The sequence below is a fragment of the Suncus etruscus genome, chromosome 12 (genome assembly GCF_024139225.1).
Source record: "Suncus etruscus isolate mSunEtr1 chromosome 12, mSunEtr1.pri.cur, whole genome shotgun sequence".
Classification (NCBI taxonomy): domain Eukaryota; kingdom Metazoa; phylum Chordata; class Mammalia; order Eulipotyphla; family Soricidae; genus Suncus; species Suncus etruscus.
Genome location: NC_064859.1, coordinates 65,188,033 through 65,204,933, shown reverse-complemented (window position 1 = coordinate 65,204,933; position 16,901 = coordinate 65,188,033). Strand labels below are relative to the sequence as shown.

General features: G+C 38.6%; 1 protein-coding gene across 1 annotated transcript; it reads left to right on the top strand.

Annotated features, from left to right (window-relative positions):
* The first annotated feature begins 3,716 nt into the window (after window positions 1-3,716).
* LOC126024247 (uncharacterized protein C2orf78-like) lies at window positions 3,717-10,698 on the top strand. Its single transcript, XM_049784651.1, has 3 exons — window positions 3,717-3,723; window positions 7,037-7,819; window positions 8,810-10,698. Exons 1-3 carry the CDS (start codon window positions 3,717-3,719, stop codon window positions 10,696-10,698), a joined length of 2,679 nt encoding a protein of 892 aa, XP_049640608.1.
* The last annotated feature ends 6,203 nt before the right edge of the window (window positions 10,699-16,901 follow it).

Genomic DNA, 16,901 nt, shown 5'->3' with positions numbered 1-16,901 from the left:
AATACTATTGTGGCTTGTTTTTTTTTTGTTTGTTTGTTTTTTAGGTTTTTGGGTCACACCCGGCAGCGCACAGGGGTTACTCCTGGCTCTATGCTCAGAAATCACTCCTGTCATGCTTGAGGACCATATGGGATGCCAGGATTTGAACCATCGTCCTTCTGCATGGAGGGCAAACACCCTTCCTCCATGCTATCTCTCTGGCCCCAGCCAATACTATTCTTAATGGTGAAAAACTGAAAGCATTTCCACTGAGGTCAGGCACAAAATAAGGATGTCCATTGTATCTATTCTTTTTTTAGCATCTTTATTTAAGCACCATGATTACAAAAATATTTGTAGTTGAGTTTTAGTGACATAAAAAAAAAATCCCTTCACCAGTGCAACATTCCAACCAACAGTGCTCTCCATCTCTCTCCTCCCCCACACCTTGCCTGTATTTAGATTATCTCTATTCTTATTCAACATAGTATTAGGAGTCCTAGAAACAGCAATCAGCAAAGAGAAGGTAATCAAAGAGATACAAACTGGAAAAGAGGACTGCAAACTATCTCTATTTGCAGTTAACATGAAGAAATACATTAAAGACCTAAAAAAAAAAAACAAGAAACAATAAATCAGTACATCAAAGTGGCTTGTTCCAAAGTCAATACAGAAAAATCAGTTGCATTTCTTTTAGATATAATGATGCAGAAGAAAAAATTAAAGAGTTTATGCTACTTACAATAGAAAAAAACAACTGATCAAGTACCTTTGAATCAACTTAATAATAATAATAATAATAATAATAATAATAATAAGTGAGAAACCTATACTATGAAAACTGCAAAATGCTAAGAAAGAAATTGAAGAAGACCTATGAAAATGGAAAAAAATTCCATGCATTGGAAGAATTAGTGTTATCAAAATAATCATATTTTTTTTGTTTGTTTTTTGGGCCACACCTGGCGGTGCTCAAGGGCTACTCCTGGCTGTCTGCTCAGAAATAGCTCCTGGCAGGAAAGGGGGACCATATGGGACACCGGGATTCGAACCAACCACCTTTGGTCCTGGATCGGCTGCTTGCAAGGCAAACACCGCTGTGCTATCTCTCCGGGCCCCAAAATAATCATATTAACTAAAGTATTATTTTTTAGTATATGTGCTGCCAAAGCGACCACTTAACTAAATATGATTTTTATTTAATGCAATCCTTATTCAAAGTCAGGTAGTATTTTTTAAAATTTTAGAACAGCTGAATATAAAGTTTGTGTGGAACTGAAAAAGACTCCGGATAGCCAAAACTGTTCTGAAAAACAAGAAATTGGAAGGAATTTCATTACCTATCTTCAAGCTGTACTACAAAGCTAGAGTGATCAAAACAGTATAGTATTGGAACAAAGACAAATCAATGGAATACAATATCCATGACAAACCCCCAAGTATATGATCAACCAATCTTTGACAATTGAGCCGAGAAAATGAAATAAAATAAAGACAAATGGTGTTTGAGACAAATAGATAAATGTGTAATAAATTAAATCTGGAGCCATATCTTATACCTTACCCCAATATCTATTCAAAGTGGAAAATATTAATGAATATTTTTATTTAAATAAAATAAAATATTATCAATAACATCTTGATATTATCAGACTTGAAACCATAAACCACATACAGAAAACATGGGCAGAACACACCAAGATAAAGACTGCAAAGATCTTCAGCAATACAATGACAAAGGCAATGGCTATAGAGTCAGATCTGAATATATGGTACTACATCAAAAAAAAAGATTCTGTATGGCAAAAGAAACAAGGGTTAAAACTGTAAGACAACTGATAAGACATATCAGATAAAGGGTTGATATCTAGGATATGCAAAGTACCCACAAAGTTTAAAATCACAAAATCAAAAGCCCCATTAAAAAGGGGAGAGAAAATGAATAGACACCTCTCTGAGGAAGAACAACAGATGTCCAACATGCATATGAAAAAATTCTCATCACTTACCATTTGTAAAATACAAATCAAGATGAAATAACATACTATCTTACACCAGTGAAGATGGTACATATCAAAAAGATTGGGAACATTTTCTGTTGGCAGGGTTGTGATGAAAAAGGAGCTTGCACCCAACAACAGATAAGGGAATCATAAAAATTTGCTACATATATACAAATGAATACTACATAGCTATAAGGAATGATGCCATCATGCAATTCTCTGCAATATGACATGGACTGAACTGGAACATATTATGCTAAATGAAGTAAGCTGAAAAGGAAGGATAAATGCAGGATACATATCATTTATCTGACATATTTAGAATAGCTACATGAAGAAATACAATGCTTTTAATGGGGTTTGTCAAGAACACTCTAGGACCCAGAGTACAGTGAAAAGAAGGGAAGGTATTGAGTAGATGAGAAGACAAACATGAAATGGCAAGGAACAGGGTATAAGAATTTTCAAGTGCACTGGTGGTGTTAAGAAAAGACAGAAACTAGGGCCAGAGAGATAGCACAGTGGTAAGGTGTTTGCCTCATGCAGCAGACTTGGGAGAGACGAGGTTTGATTCCCAGCATCCCACATGGTCCCCCAGCCTTCCAGGGGCAATTTCTGAGTGCAGAGCCAGGAATAACCCCTGTGCACCGCTGGGTGTGGCCCAAAATCCAATTAATGAATCGATCAATAAATAAGTTGGGTTTTTTTTGGGGGGGGGTTGTATTTAAAAAAAAAGACAGAAACTAGGGGGCTGTGTGATATCACAATAGGTAGAGCATGGGCCTTGAACATTGCCAAGCCAGGACCACCCTGGCATCCTATGTGATCTTCTGAACTTTCCAGGTATAATTTCTCAGAGCCAGAAGTAACACCAAAGTGCCACCTGGTGTGGCCCCCCCCAAAAAAAAATTAAAGGAAGACAGAACTAACTACCAACTATCCAAGCTAGAGTCAACAACAATGAAATCATGAAATTCAAGCACAACCAAATTTTAAAAGGCTCCTTTTATTATGGTCAGCTGGAGGCAGGGGTTGGTGGCATAGGATGTACTGTGGAAACATTGGTTTAGGGAGATGGTGGGATTGGTCTTGAATTATTGGATCTGTAAAACCAAATATGACTATATTTTTAAATGATGATGGTTTAAATAGAAAATTTAAAGGAACTATATAAATAATGTCCAACTATGCAATACATAATTTTAAATATAATGTATATTATATCACATAATGATTTTATTTTATTATGTAAAACATGTTTATGAAAATAATATTGGGTAATTGTATAAGTGATTAATATGTTTATTTTATTAATAAACATACATAAAATCATTAATTAATAGGAGGATTTTCCTAATAGAAAAACTTGAGAAAAGTAGGACTATTACATCAGTTTTGTATGATTACCTCTTCCCAGATTTCAGCATGCTTCATTCTGTCTCTTTGCCCTACCTGGTCATCTCATTGAGAATTTAACCTCCATATTGGTTAGCCCCACCTCTAAACTACCTACTTATGACATCATTCTCCTACCAAACCAACCATCATCTGATAGAATCTTGAGGTTCCCATGGATTCATCTGTAAACAAATTTGGGTGATCACCAAAGAGAAACGACCACTGACCAGTAGTCTGTACTGGACATTCTCGGTTTTTTGGCTCAATGCTCAGACATCCTCAAGATTGTGTCCTCATCCATTAAATCATTAGCTGATATTTTTCACTTCTCCGACCATGTCAGGTAAGGAAAGAAACATTTCTAGTTGTTTGTTAGTTTTCTTACCTTAAATTCAGTAGTCAAGTCAAAATAGCTTAGAATAATGGAGAAAAGTAATAAACTACAACTTGATATGCCTTCTTTTAGTTTTGAATTTGACATTTGCTGGCTGTATGCTAATATAATTATTTCTATAATTATTTTTATACTTAATTCGTTCACACAGCGTTTATTTTTGTTTTTATATTATATCTTATACATACAATTTTATATATTGTACATGGGTTCAAGTGTACTCATATATGTTTGTATATTAGAGAGTGTTCATTCTCTGTAGTTCCTTTCCTTTCTAATAGTGATTTTTTCCCATGGTATCCATGGAAAAATTTAAATAAGAGACAAGAGTATTTTAACAGAAATAGACACTATATGTACAGTGGAAAACTAGCAATATATACCAGGATATTGTGTCTGTAATGGTCTTTCCAGTTGTATTTATAATTTATTTAAATTCAGTGCTGCTCCAAAAAGTAGCCACATGTCTTATAGTTTTCTAGCTAAACTAAGTGAAAAGTACAAAATGGGGAGGTTGGAGTGGGTATGGAGTCCTGAACTGTAAGGAGGCAGAGGTTAGGAAGGTTAGAATAATTACAAAGCACTGACCAATATGAATTAAGAAGGAGAGACTAAATTTGAGACAATAATCTAAAAAAAGAAGGGGAAGACCAGGGAGGAGTTATGAAGGATGGGGTAACAGTTTGAGGTAAAATATTGGCTAGAGGCAAAGATTTTAAATTACAACGAAAGAATATAGTTGAGTGTTGTTAGGGCAAGTCAAAACAGTTTAATAAATTCTAGGACTCATCTAAATTAAAAACTAAACTAACCCTTGAATAGAGTGCCTCTAAGACAGAATCAGAAAGCCATTTTGGTGGTTTCTTGTCATTCCTAGAACACAGTTGACAGTTGACAGGTTTAAATATAAACAATTTTCAGAAATAATGTTCCTACAGATGACAAATAGTAATTCTCTATGGGGGGATGAAAGAAACAGATTCTTCAAGGTTTTCATTCTGATTTTGAAACTATATGCATGTTTTGCCAGTTCAAATAAAAACATGATTATCTTCTAACTTGAAACAGGAGAATTGCTTGTGTGGTAAGTAGGTACCAAGAAAAGGTTGCTGCTTATCTTTACAAACATTTCTTTCCTAATATGAGAACATACTAAAATAAAAGTTCATTTCAATTTAGTTATAATTATTTACAGCTTATAGTTATGAAAAAATGAAAATGGAATTCCCACATTTCTAACTACAAATTTTCTCAAATACTTTTATGAAGTCACTGAGTTTTCAAGATTAAAATATTTCAGTTGGATTCTAGTAAGCTTAGAAAATTATTATTTCTTTGATACTAAAATATTCATATTTTAAGTTATAAATATATATTTATATATCAGAACTTTGTGATCATTTTAAAATAGTCTTTTCTGCTTCCTATATGACTATTTTAACTGAAAATGTGTGTATGCTATATCTAATTTCTGTTGCTTTCTGGTTAATATGCAGACAATATGAATGATCATAATTACAAAATAATATCCAGATCTATAGACACTGAACTGTGCACCCATAGTGGCAATGTGACACCTCAAAATTTCCTACATGTGTCATCCAAATAGGATCACAATACTTCTGATGGCAAAATAACATAGAAGACCACCACATTCAGCATTAATGATAATATATGAAGGCCCTACTACCAGCACAAAACACAAACTAGAAAATTGTTAGCCAATGAGAGTAGTAACAGCATCAAGAGAATGAGATAATAATCTCAAACAACCCCTTATTGATCTCAGTTTTTGTCATTCCAATAGCCTTTTTTATAACAAACAATATGAAGCAAATTTGTTAGTGTCTGTAAAAGGGAAGATTACGAAGGTGGGTGGGAAACTGGGGACAATAGTGGAGGGAAGGTCACACTGGGGTGGGATTAGTGTTTGAACATTTAATGGCTGAAACAATTGTATCATGAAGAACTTGATAAACCACGGCGACATAAAAATCTTTAAATTGTGAAAAAAATAACTGAATTACCTTAAAGTTGAAATATTTACTGTTGCTTTATATGTTTTTTTAAATATCAATATACATATATTTTATCTAACAATGCATTCACATTATTTGCAATATTTTGCTTGTTGTGTATGTTACTGCAAAATATTTTCTGTCTTAGGGACCTGGCAAGGTATGTATTAACAAATCATCTACATTGCATTTCTCTGACTAATGTATTTCACTAAAATCAAATATCAACTTCTTAATATTGCATGCCTGACAAGACTTTATTAGTAAACTTGTATTTCTTTTCTGTGTTTTTGTTTTGGGAACAAAAACAATGGTCTTACATCTGGCTCTGCACTCAATCACTTAGCTGCTAGAGATAGCCCAGATTACACAGATAACTTTATACTTCTTCAGTTCTGTGATACATAATTTAATTATATTTCTCTTAATCTTTATAGAATTTTAAATATCTTCCATGTAATTCACATCACATAGAACAATTGTATTCAAGTGTGCATTACTACTCTTCATTATTGATGCCATTAGAGCTATTTCATAGGTAAATGAGTTGAGATTCATAATATAATAAAGCACCCCCCCCAAAATACTGTTTCAGGAAAAACACTAAAAAAGTTATTTCTGGGGTAAAATTCAAAAATTAGACTTCAGTAGGGTCAAGTTGCCTACCTTATTTTGATCAACAGGGCTGGGGTTGTGAACCCTAGGTTCACTTGAACCCCACAAGCAAAGTGAGCAACTGAAGGTTGCAATGGTAAGAGCTCATTGCTCTCTCCTGGACCACAAATACTTACAGTAATATGTTCTCTTTCTCCTGGTTTCTGGCATTGTAATGTTCAAAGCAGAGATCTGGCAAGAAAGTCCACCTGCCTAAGTTCTGTAACCTGGTAATAATAATGAACATGGAGGCCAGAGAAATAGTTGAGGGAATAAGGCACTTAATTGCCTTGTATTCAGGAAGATCAGGAAGAGCTAGGAAAAACTACCTGTGTGCAAGAAAACCAGGTACAAACAAGTCCACCTGGTCTTTGCTAGCTGTGCTCCCTATGTTGGGAGCACAGTGCCACATATACAAAGTGCCAAAATATTCCGGCCTTTGAACCACCCAAAACCATGTGACTTTTGGTATCTCAGTGAGTGTTAGTATAAGCTTTCTTTTGCACACAAGCTTAAGGTAATATTACTCCTGACGTAGTGAGAGATCATCAGGCTCATGTATGTTTTCATCAATCTCTTATTCCCCACAGAAAATTTCCAAAACCCATCTGCATTAGGAACTGCAAATTCTTGGCAGGTTTTTGTTCCTGTAGTAAGCAATGCAGCTTCCCTGGCAGGAAGTGCCTGCAACTTCTCCACAGTCTCTGCTTCAGCTGTTAACTCTGCCTGGCTCCTACCATCAGACTCTGGCACCCCTTATCAACCACTTATGGGTAGTGCCTACCCTTACCAACAAATTAACACAGGAATGCTGTCTGGAGTTTCTGGCCAGAACCAGACATTCACTTCAGCCTCTTCCTACCCCACTATTATTCAGTGGGATATTAGTGGAAGTGCTCAAAAGAAGTCCTCTACCACTGGAGGCTTCACTATGATGGTCACTGACCAAGACACAGCTGTCTCTTCCATGTCAGTAGCAGCTCAGTACCCCAACATCCCACATAGCACCAGCACAGTGCCTCTGTACACATACCCGTCCCTTTCAGGCAGACTTGTCAAGAGGACACCACCTCAGGATCCACATCACAGTCAGAGCCTGATGCTTCCCTACCAGGAAGGGAGTCAGGTGCATTATTATAATCAGGGCACCCTGAGGTCTGTACTGTCTGAGGAACTTGGTCCCTTTGTGCAGTCCTATGACTCCATGTCATATACAGGAGGTAGGGGCTCTGCCCTCCAAACTTACAACTCAACCCCTGAAATGGCCATGATACTAAAGGAGGTCCAGCTCACAAATACCTTCCCACTGGCCTCCACCTCTGAATTCTACAACTCTGCATCTGCTCAGCCCATCACAGAATCGAGATTTCAAGGTGAGTACAAGCAGTAAGAAGTGAAAGTCAGCAATCAAAACAGTCAAATCTGCCCAGGGGAAGAAATCCAGACAGGTGGCAGTTAAGACCTTAGTTAAATTTAGTAACCACCCTGACCACTCCTGATGACATTCTATTTTCAACCTACATAAAAGGACATCTATTATCAGATAGGGAGGTATGATAGGAGAATGACCATCTAGGTTCCATACTAGTAAACTTCCAGCACACTGAGGATGTCCTAGTTGTCCTAGTTATCTCGAACTATGACCACACTGATATTAAGCTCCCTGCCATGAACTATGATTTTTATTTGTTCTGAAGACATTTCAGGACTGCTAGTGGGATGGAACTAATTTAATTTTCCCTAGCTGGAATTTATAGCAGGATGTCAAATATACTTTGTATACAGAGGTCCTGCCCAATGTCATCAAACTTACAATCTGTAATTGAGCATACATTTCATGTGAATTACTTCATCTTTCTCTGACTTGATGACAACAGTCTTTTCCATAGGAAATTAAGAAATTGAGAGTATTCTATATCTCTGAATTGCACTAAATATTTTAAATATTGTATTTGCAGGAGGCAGGGTGATTTTTTTTCTCTCTGAAAATTAAAGAAATTGAGAGTACTCTATAGCTCTACATAGATAGGGGCAACAGGTTACATGCCATACACTCCTGCATCTCTGTTTTTGAATCAGGAGATTGGGCATAAGCACAGCAATATATCCTAAGCCCAAATCTTGTCACTTTCATGCAATTTATAGAAAGTTATATAAAATATGAGAAAAAGGCAAGAAACAGTGGTATCACTTGATTCCGAGTAAGAACTACAACAGTTACTTCCAATCTTTAGCATAGGGGCTTAGCCACGATTCTTAGAATAGCTGGTAGCAATGACTGCGCACTGCTGGAATTTCTGCACTGGTGTCTGGGATAATTTCTCACTTTCTGGGAACTAATTTCTTCCTTGATTCCTTCATAGTGATGGATTCCCTGAGAACCCAGGCTTCTCTAGGATTTCAACCTGCAAGTCAGACATATTGTCAGACACAGAATCCAGAATTCCCCAAATCAAACAGAAATGAGATAGAACTATATGAGAGCAACCCACCACCTGAGCTTCAGAATAGTTCTATGTTAGCTCCAGTGCAAAGTAATCTGGCACTGTCTCTTGCTCCAAATCAAGAACCAACTGAGAACCACAATTTAGATGCAATCAGTATTGAAGAGTCAGAATCTCTGGACTCACATCCAAACCCAATAGCAAATAAAGATCCTTTGCTTTGCCCTGTCGAAAGCCCTGATCTACACCAATTCCTGTCCTGCTTTGATCCTCTGGACCAAGAAAAGCAGGTTGCTTCTGAAAACAAGGGCCTGGGAAAGAATATTACATGCTATGAGGATAATGTAGCACTGGAAAATGACACAGACTCTAGTAGCAGTCTGGCAGATATCACCACCTTGGAAGATATAAATTGTCCCTCCCTTCTTGAGTCCTTGCAAGACCTGGTCCAAAACAACTCTCTCCAGGAAACTGACACCAAAGAAAATATCACAATTGAGATGCACCAAAATTCAAGTGCCACAAAAGACCCCTATGTCCAACACAGAAAAAACAAAAATAAGACCTCTAAACCTATAGATGATGAACCACAGAATAAAATTCAAAGAAAGAACGAAGATAATCTAGTAGAAGAAATGAGAGTTTCCAATTCCATGCCTGTAACCAGAGAGAGATCTCCTGCTAACTCCAAACCTAATAGCCAAAAACAGAAAGTAACATCCAACAGTAGAAAGGAAAAGAGCCAGGGGCAGCCAAAGACAAAAAGTGCAAGAGAGATCAACACTAAGAAAGTCAATGAAACTAGGCAGACAGGCACCAAAGAAGAGGCAGAAGGGAAGATAACCATTGCCCAAACAAAGCATAAAAGGAATCCACCTGAGGTTAGGCAAGAGCCTTTGAAAAAACCTAGAAGCTCCCTAGGCCTCCACATGCTGGAGTCTGTTCAGGTTTTTCACCCCTTAGGGAAAAGGAAGGATCCAACCCCTGGACAGACTTCGTCCAGGTTTCTTGGAAACTCCAATAAGACAAAGGGTTTCCAGCCATCTTCTGTCTTCAAACGAAGACCACATACTTCACAGGAGGAAAAAGGTGTTGAGAAACTTCAAATCCAATCTAAAACAACTAGCAGCAATGCTGGAGAAAACAGTTCATCATCTTCTGTTTGTGAGTTGCCACCTCCTGGAAAAGTCAAATTAATACCTTTGCCATTTTTCCCCTCAGAGAAGCCTCAACTTGTTTGTCGAAAGCCAAGGCCACAACATCTGGCTGGTAGTGTTCCTGCTGCATCTCAGCCTACCCGGCCTGGTTCTTCCAGTGCCATTCAACCAACTGCTGGCAAGTCATCCCAGCCAATTCCTTCCCCTTTGGCAGATTCTAAAAGACCAGCTCAGTCCTTCTCAGAGAATGCACCTCAAGCAACTCTGAAGAAACCAACTAGCCCGCCTATTGCTCCACCTGAAACATCTAGACCTGCTCCAGTTCAAGCAACATTCTCTTCTCGCCAGAGGGACTGTCACATTAAACCTGTGACCAAGGGCCAGTCTCCACTGAAGAATCAAAATCAGTTTTTACTGGAAGATTTTAGTGCCCAACGAATTCCCTGGAGAGAGCCGAATGTACCAGAACCAGTGATATCAACACCTATCACTGAGGAGCAGAGGCCTGAGCGTGAAGCAATGAAAAGGAAGGCTCAGCGGGAGAGGTATAATGCTTCCAAGTACACTTCGTTGGGGAAAGTGAGATTTTTCCCTCAGAGAGAAAGAGACATCAACATATCTCTCTACTATGGTTATGTAGGTGTTGACTAAGGCTGTTGGTGTCCCTTTAGGGGCCAAATGCTTCTCTATAGACAAGCCATTTCCCTATACATTCTAATCTATACATTACAAATAAAGCTATATGCATTAGTAATATACATTCAATTCTCTGCGTTTTGAAATGCTGGTTGCTGAAATAGATATTTGGTGAGGGTGGGGGTTGAAAGATGCAAGAGCATAAAGGGAAGTCAGAGGAGACATAAAGTGCAAAGAGATAAGATTAGAAGAGAAAGGACTTGCTCCTGGGCTTGAAAAGAAATGTTTTATGGGACATATTAAAGGAAGGGACACAGCTTCTGGGGCAGGGGAGATAGCATGAAGGTAAGGCGTTTGCCTTCCATGCAGAAAGATGGTGGTTGGAACCCCAGCATCCCATATGGTCCCCCATGCCTGCCAGGGGCGATTTCTGAGCATGGAGCCAGGAGTAACCCTGAGCGCTACGGGGTGTGACCCAAAAACAAAAACAAAAAAAGAAGGAAGGGAAAAGCAGAATAGAGGTTTGGGTTCAAAGAATCCAATTTTAAGAATGTAGATGTGTCTAGGTTGACCAGAAGAAGTGATTTGAGACACATTTCCAGAAGCTATGATTGGTCCTATCCATAAATAATCAGAGCTGAGCATGGTCATTTAGCACTGGGGAATGAACCCAGTAGAAGAGTGCTCAGACCCAGAGTTTATTCAGGGTCAACTGTTAACATCCAACAAGCTAAGAGAAATGTTGTAGCATAAAACCCACACACAGGTCTGAGCATGGCCCATGTAGAGAGAGATCACCACTATGCCCCTATGTCGTGACCCCCAATTGTACCATTTCAGATAAACTTCACAGCAATACACAAAGCCAGTATCATGGTGCCAATTTGCTGATGACGTTCAACAATGAGGTCTCTAGGTCTCTGAAATTCTCTATTTGCAAGTTCCCCAAGGTGGCCAACCTGGCTTTCAGACTTTCAGAGCACCACATCCTGCCGTTAATGATAAAAGGGCCCAGACTTCTGAAGGGGTCTTGTTCATATTTGTTCAGAAACCTGGAGGGGCCTGTTAGATGTTCTTCCATGGACTTGGGGCCCGGAGCCTGCTTCCAAAGATCAACAGTTAACTGACGACAGGAATCAAAACCACTGAAGGTTTGGGGGCGGAGCCCTTAGGGGTGGGACCAGGCATGGTACATGCGCACTAGGTCCTCACTCCATCAGAGGTTGGTACAGCATCTCCTTATGGCTAGGAGGGCAGTTGGGGGAAAAACTGTTTCCAAGAGAGCTATGGCATGATTGATTCAGCTGAGGGAATGGGGAGAAGAGGGATTGGGACAATTGAAAATCATCATGGGAATATTGGTTAGTTTACATGAAAATATTTTGGAGAAGAAAATTGCCCTATACTAGAGAAAAAATAAGAATAGAGAATTTTTTGGCTTTTAGGCCACACCCTGTGACGCTCCTGACTCTGCCCTCAAAATGGCCCCTGGTTCGGGGGAACATATGGGACTCAGGATTGATCCCCAGTCCATCCTGGGTTCAGCCACGTGCCAGGCAAATGCCCTACAGCTATGCTATTGCTCCAGCCCAAATCAAGTTTTGTTTGTTTGGGTTTTTTTAAACATATACAGGGCAAAGAAGATACCTCAAAAGGCTGAATCTCATTCTGGATCTCTTTGTAGAATCTCAGGTACTCAGTATGACCCCCGTAAGCACCTCTTGGAGTGAACCCAAAATAAAACCTAAAACTAATATATAACAAGGCAAAAAGAGGACCAGAGTGATAGCACTCGGGATAGCATAGGGTATTTGCCTTGTACGCAGCCAATCCAGGTTCGATCCCCAGCAGCACATTTGGTCCCCAAGTACTGCCAGGGACGACCCCTGAGCACAGAGAAATAACCCTTGAGAATAAAAATTTATATTTATTATAAAAATATATAAATGTCACTACCCCACAGCTATTCCTAGTTGCCTACCCTAAGAACCTATATTGAGAACTCAAAATAAAAACCCAAATTAGAAAGGCCATAAGAACCAAAAAGTAAACCACAGAACATTGAGAGAGGTGGTCTTGGTTTTCTTTTGGTGAAGAAGAGAAGGGTTAAAAACGTGCCTTAAGCATCTTTTCTCACTGTTGAAATGGAAAAATAGAAAAGACATCCAGACCAGATTAGGAACTAGGGATCCAATGGGAAATTCCCGTGGCATGACATTTTTAAAAGTCAAGTTGTACAATGCAAGGGGGTTAATAAAGAGTTTACAGAGGGAAAAATATAAATTTCATATCCCCACAGCTATTTACTGTTATCCTAATTGCCTCTAGGGAATGAATGAGGGAGAGACTTTATTATCCTTTTACTATATCTGCAGAGGGAATTTTTTTATACACCCTTTGAAACTAAATTCAGAGGCATTTGGTATGCTTGTATGTTTTGCCACTTTTGCCATTATTTTTATTAGTAACATTTTCTTTTTTGTTATTGTTTTGAGGACACATCCAGCAATGCTCAAGTGTTCCTATTGGATCTGCATCAGGAATGAGCTCCTGCTGGTGCTAACAAAATCTCACTGTGCTCTTGTCACTGTCCCAACTCAAAACATTTTCATCCTTTCCAAAAGCAGCCCCTTTCTGCCCACTAACCTCTTCATTCCCTTCTCCATCTGGCTCCTGGAAACACTTCATCTTTCTGTCCTATGGGGTTCTTTTTCTGAATACCATGCACATGGATCATAAAATATCTGAGCTTTCAGGCTGTCTTATTCAAAGCCTGATGTTTTCGAAGTTCATCAGTGCTGTATTCCATCCATTCTTCATATGCCTAATACTCTCCTATTTGGATCCACCACTTTTCTGAGGTTTCCACATTACCAAGTCACAGTCCTTCCTCAAAACAAATCTTTCAAAAGATTAAGAGTAAGTACAGTGGTTAGGGTGCTTGACTTGCAAATGACCAAACTGGGTTTGACCCTTGTACTCCAGACTGTCTCCTGAGCCCCACCAAGAATGATTCCTGGAATGTGAGCCAGGATAAAACCCTAAGAACTAATGGTTGTGACTTCCCTTGTCCCCAAATAGACATGCCAAGTCTTAAGTTGCTGATCCCAACCATACCTTGCTCATGCCTCTTTCTGGCTTACTTCATTAAATATATCTTCCAGTTCTATCCATGTTGGAGCAAATTATAGGATTTATTGTTTCTTACAGCTGTGTAGTATTCCATTGTCTATATATACCACATCTTTATGATCCACTCATCATACTTGGTTGATTCCAAATCTTAACTATTGTTTTGAGCACTGTAGTAAGTAATAGTGTGCATATACCCTGAAATAGGATTCCTGGATCATATGACAGCTCAATTCTCAGTTTGTTGAGAACCCTATAAACTGTCTTCCATAGGGGGTGAACCAGAGAGAATTCCACGAGAGTTTCTTTTTCACTATATCCCCACCAACACCGATTGTGGAACATTGAACATTATATTTTTTGTCAGTTTGTTTTAGAGTAGTTTGAGGGGCCATACCCAATGGTACTCAGGGTTATTACTGGTTCTCCACCCAGTAACAATTAATGACAGTGCTCAGGGAACCATATGAAATGCTAAAGATCAGGCCCAGGTCAGCCACTTGCAAAGCAAATGTCCTACCTGATGTACTATCACTCAAACCCCTGGAACACTGTATTCTTTTTTTTTATTTAAACAACTTTATTACATACATAATTGTGTTTGGGTTTCAGTCATGTAAAGAACACCACCCATACCCAGTGCAATATTCCCATCACCAATGTCCCAAATCTCCCTCCTCCCCACACAAACCCCGCCTGTACTCTAGACAGGTTTTCTATTTACCTCGTACATTCTCTTTATTAGGATACTTCAAAACATAGTTATTTCTCTAATGAAACTCATCACTCTTTGTGGTGAGCTTCAAGAGGTGAGCTGTAACTTCCAGCTCTTTTCTCTTTTGTGTCTGAAAGTTATTATTGCAAGAATGTCTTTCATTTTTCTTCAAACCCATAGATGAGTGAGACCATTATGCGTCTTTCTCTCTCTATCTCTCTCTCTGACTTATTTCACTCAGCATAATAGATTCCATGTACATCCATGTATAGAAAAATTTCATGACTTCATCTCTCCTGACAGCTGCATAATATTCCATTGTGTATATGTACCACAGTTTCTTTAGCCATTCATCTGTTGAAGGGTATCTTGGCTGTTTCCAGAGTCTTGCTATGGTAAATAGTGCTGCAATGAATATAGGTGTAAGGAAGGGGTTTTTGTATTGTATTTTTGTGTTCCTAGGATATATTCCTAGGAGTGGTATAGCGGGGTCGTATGGGAGCTCGATTTCCAGTTTTTAAAGAAATCTCCATATTGCTTTCCATAAAGGTTGAACTAGACTGCATTCCCACCAGCTGTGGATAAGAGTTCCTTTCTCTCCACATCCCTGCCAACACTGCTTGTTCTCATTCTTTGTGATGTGTGCCAATCTCTGGGGTGTGAGGTGGTACCTCATAGTTGTTTTGATTTGCATCTCCCTGATGATTAGTGACGTGGAGCATTTTTCATGTGTCTTTTAGCCCTTTGTATTTCTTCTTTGTCAAAGTGTCTGTCCATTACTTTTCCCAAATTTTGATGGGATTAGATGTATTTTTCTTGTAAAGTTCTGTCAGTGCCTTGTATATTTTGGAGATTAGCCCCTTATCTGATGGGTATTGGGTGAATTGTTTCTCCCACTCAGTGGGGGGCTCTTGTATCCTGGGCGCTATTTCTTTTGAGGTGCAGAAGCTTCTCAGTTTAATATATTCTCATCTATTAATCTCTGCTTTCACTTGCTTGGAGAGTGCAGTTTCCTCCTTGAAGATGCCTTTAGTCTCAATGTCCTGAAGTGTTTTACCTATGTGTTGTTCTATGTATCTTATGGTTTTGGGTCTGATATCAAGGTCTTTCATCAATTTAGATTTAACCTTCGTACATGATGTTAGCTTGGGGTCTAAGTTCAATTTTTTGCAAATGGCTAGCCAGTTGTGCCAACACCACTTGTTGAAGAGGCTTTCTTTGCTCCATTTAGAATTTCTTGCTCCTTTATCAATAATTAAGTGACTGTATGTCTGGGGAACATTCTCTGAGTATGCAAGCCTATTCCACTGATCTAAGGGCCTGTCTTTATTCCAATACCATGCTGTTTTGATAACTATTGCTTTGTAGTACAGTTTAAAGTTGGGGAAAGTAATTCCTCCCATATTCTTTTTCCCAATGATTGCTTTAGCTATTCTAGGGTGTTTATTGTTCCAAATGAATTTCAAAAGTGCCTGATCCACTTCTTTGAAGAATGTCATGGGTATCTTTAGAGGGATCGCATTAAATCTGTGCAATGTTTAGGGAGTATTGCCATTTTAATTATGTTAATCCTGCCAATCTATGAACAGGGTATGTGCTTCCATTTCCACGTGTTCTCTCTTATTTCTTGGAGCAGAGTTTTATAGTTTTCTTTGTATAGGTCCTTCACATTTTTAGTCAAGTTGATTCCAAGATATTTGAATTTGTGTGGCACTTTTGTGAATGGGGTTGTTTTCTTAATGTCCATTTCTTCCTTATTACTATTGTTGTATAGAAAGGCCATTGATTTTTGTGTGTTAATTTTGTAGCCTGCCACCTTGTTCTGTGAGTCATTGTTTCTGGAAGCTTTTCCGTAGAGACTTTAGAGTTTTCTAGGTAGAGTATCATGTCATCTGCAAACAATGAGAGCTTGACTTCTTCCTTTCCCATCTGGATTCTCTTGATATCTTTTTCTTGCCCAATCGCTATAGCAAGTACTTCCAGTGCTGTGTTGAATGGGAGTGATGAGAGAGGACAGCCTTGTCTTGTGCCAGAATTTAGAGGGAAGGATTTTGGTTTTTCTCTATTCAGGATAATATTTGCCACTGGCTTGTGGTAGATGGCCTTAACTATATTGAGAAAGGTTCCTTCCATTCCCATCTTGCTGAGAGTTTTGATCAAGAATGGGTGTTGGACCTTATCAAATGCTTTCTCTGCATCTATTGATATGATCATGTGGTTTTTATTTTTCTTGTTGTTGATGTTGTGTATTATGTTGATAGATTTATGGATGTTAAACCATCCCTGCATTCCTGGGATGAAACCTACTTGATCATAGTGGATAATCTTAATGAGGCATTGAATCCTATTTGCCAGGATTTTGTTGAGGATC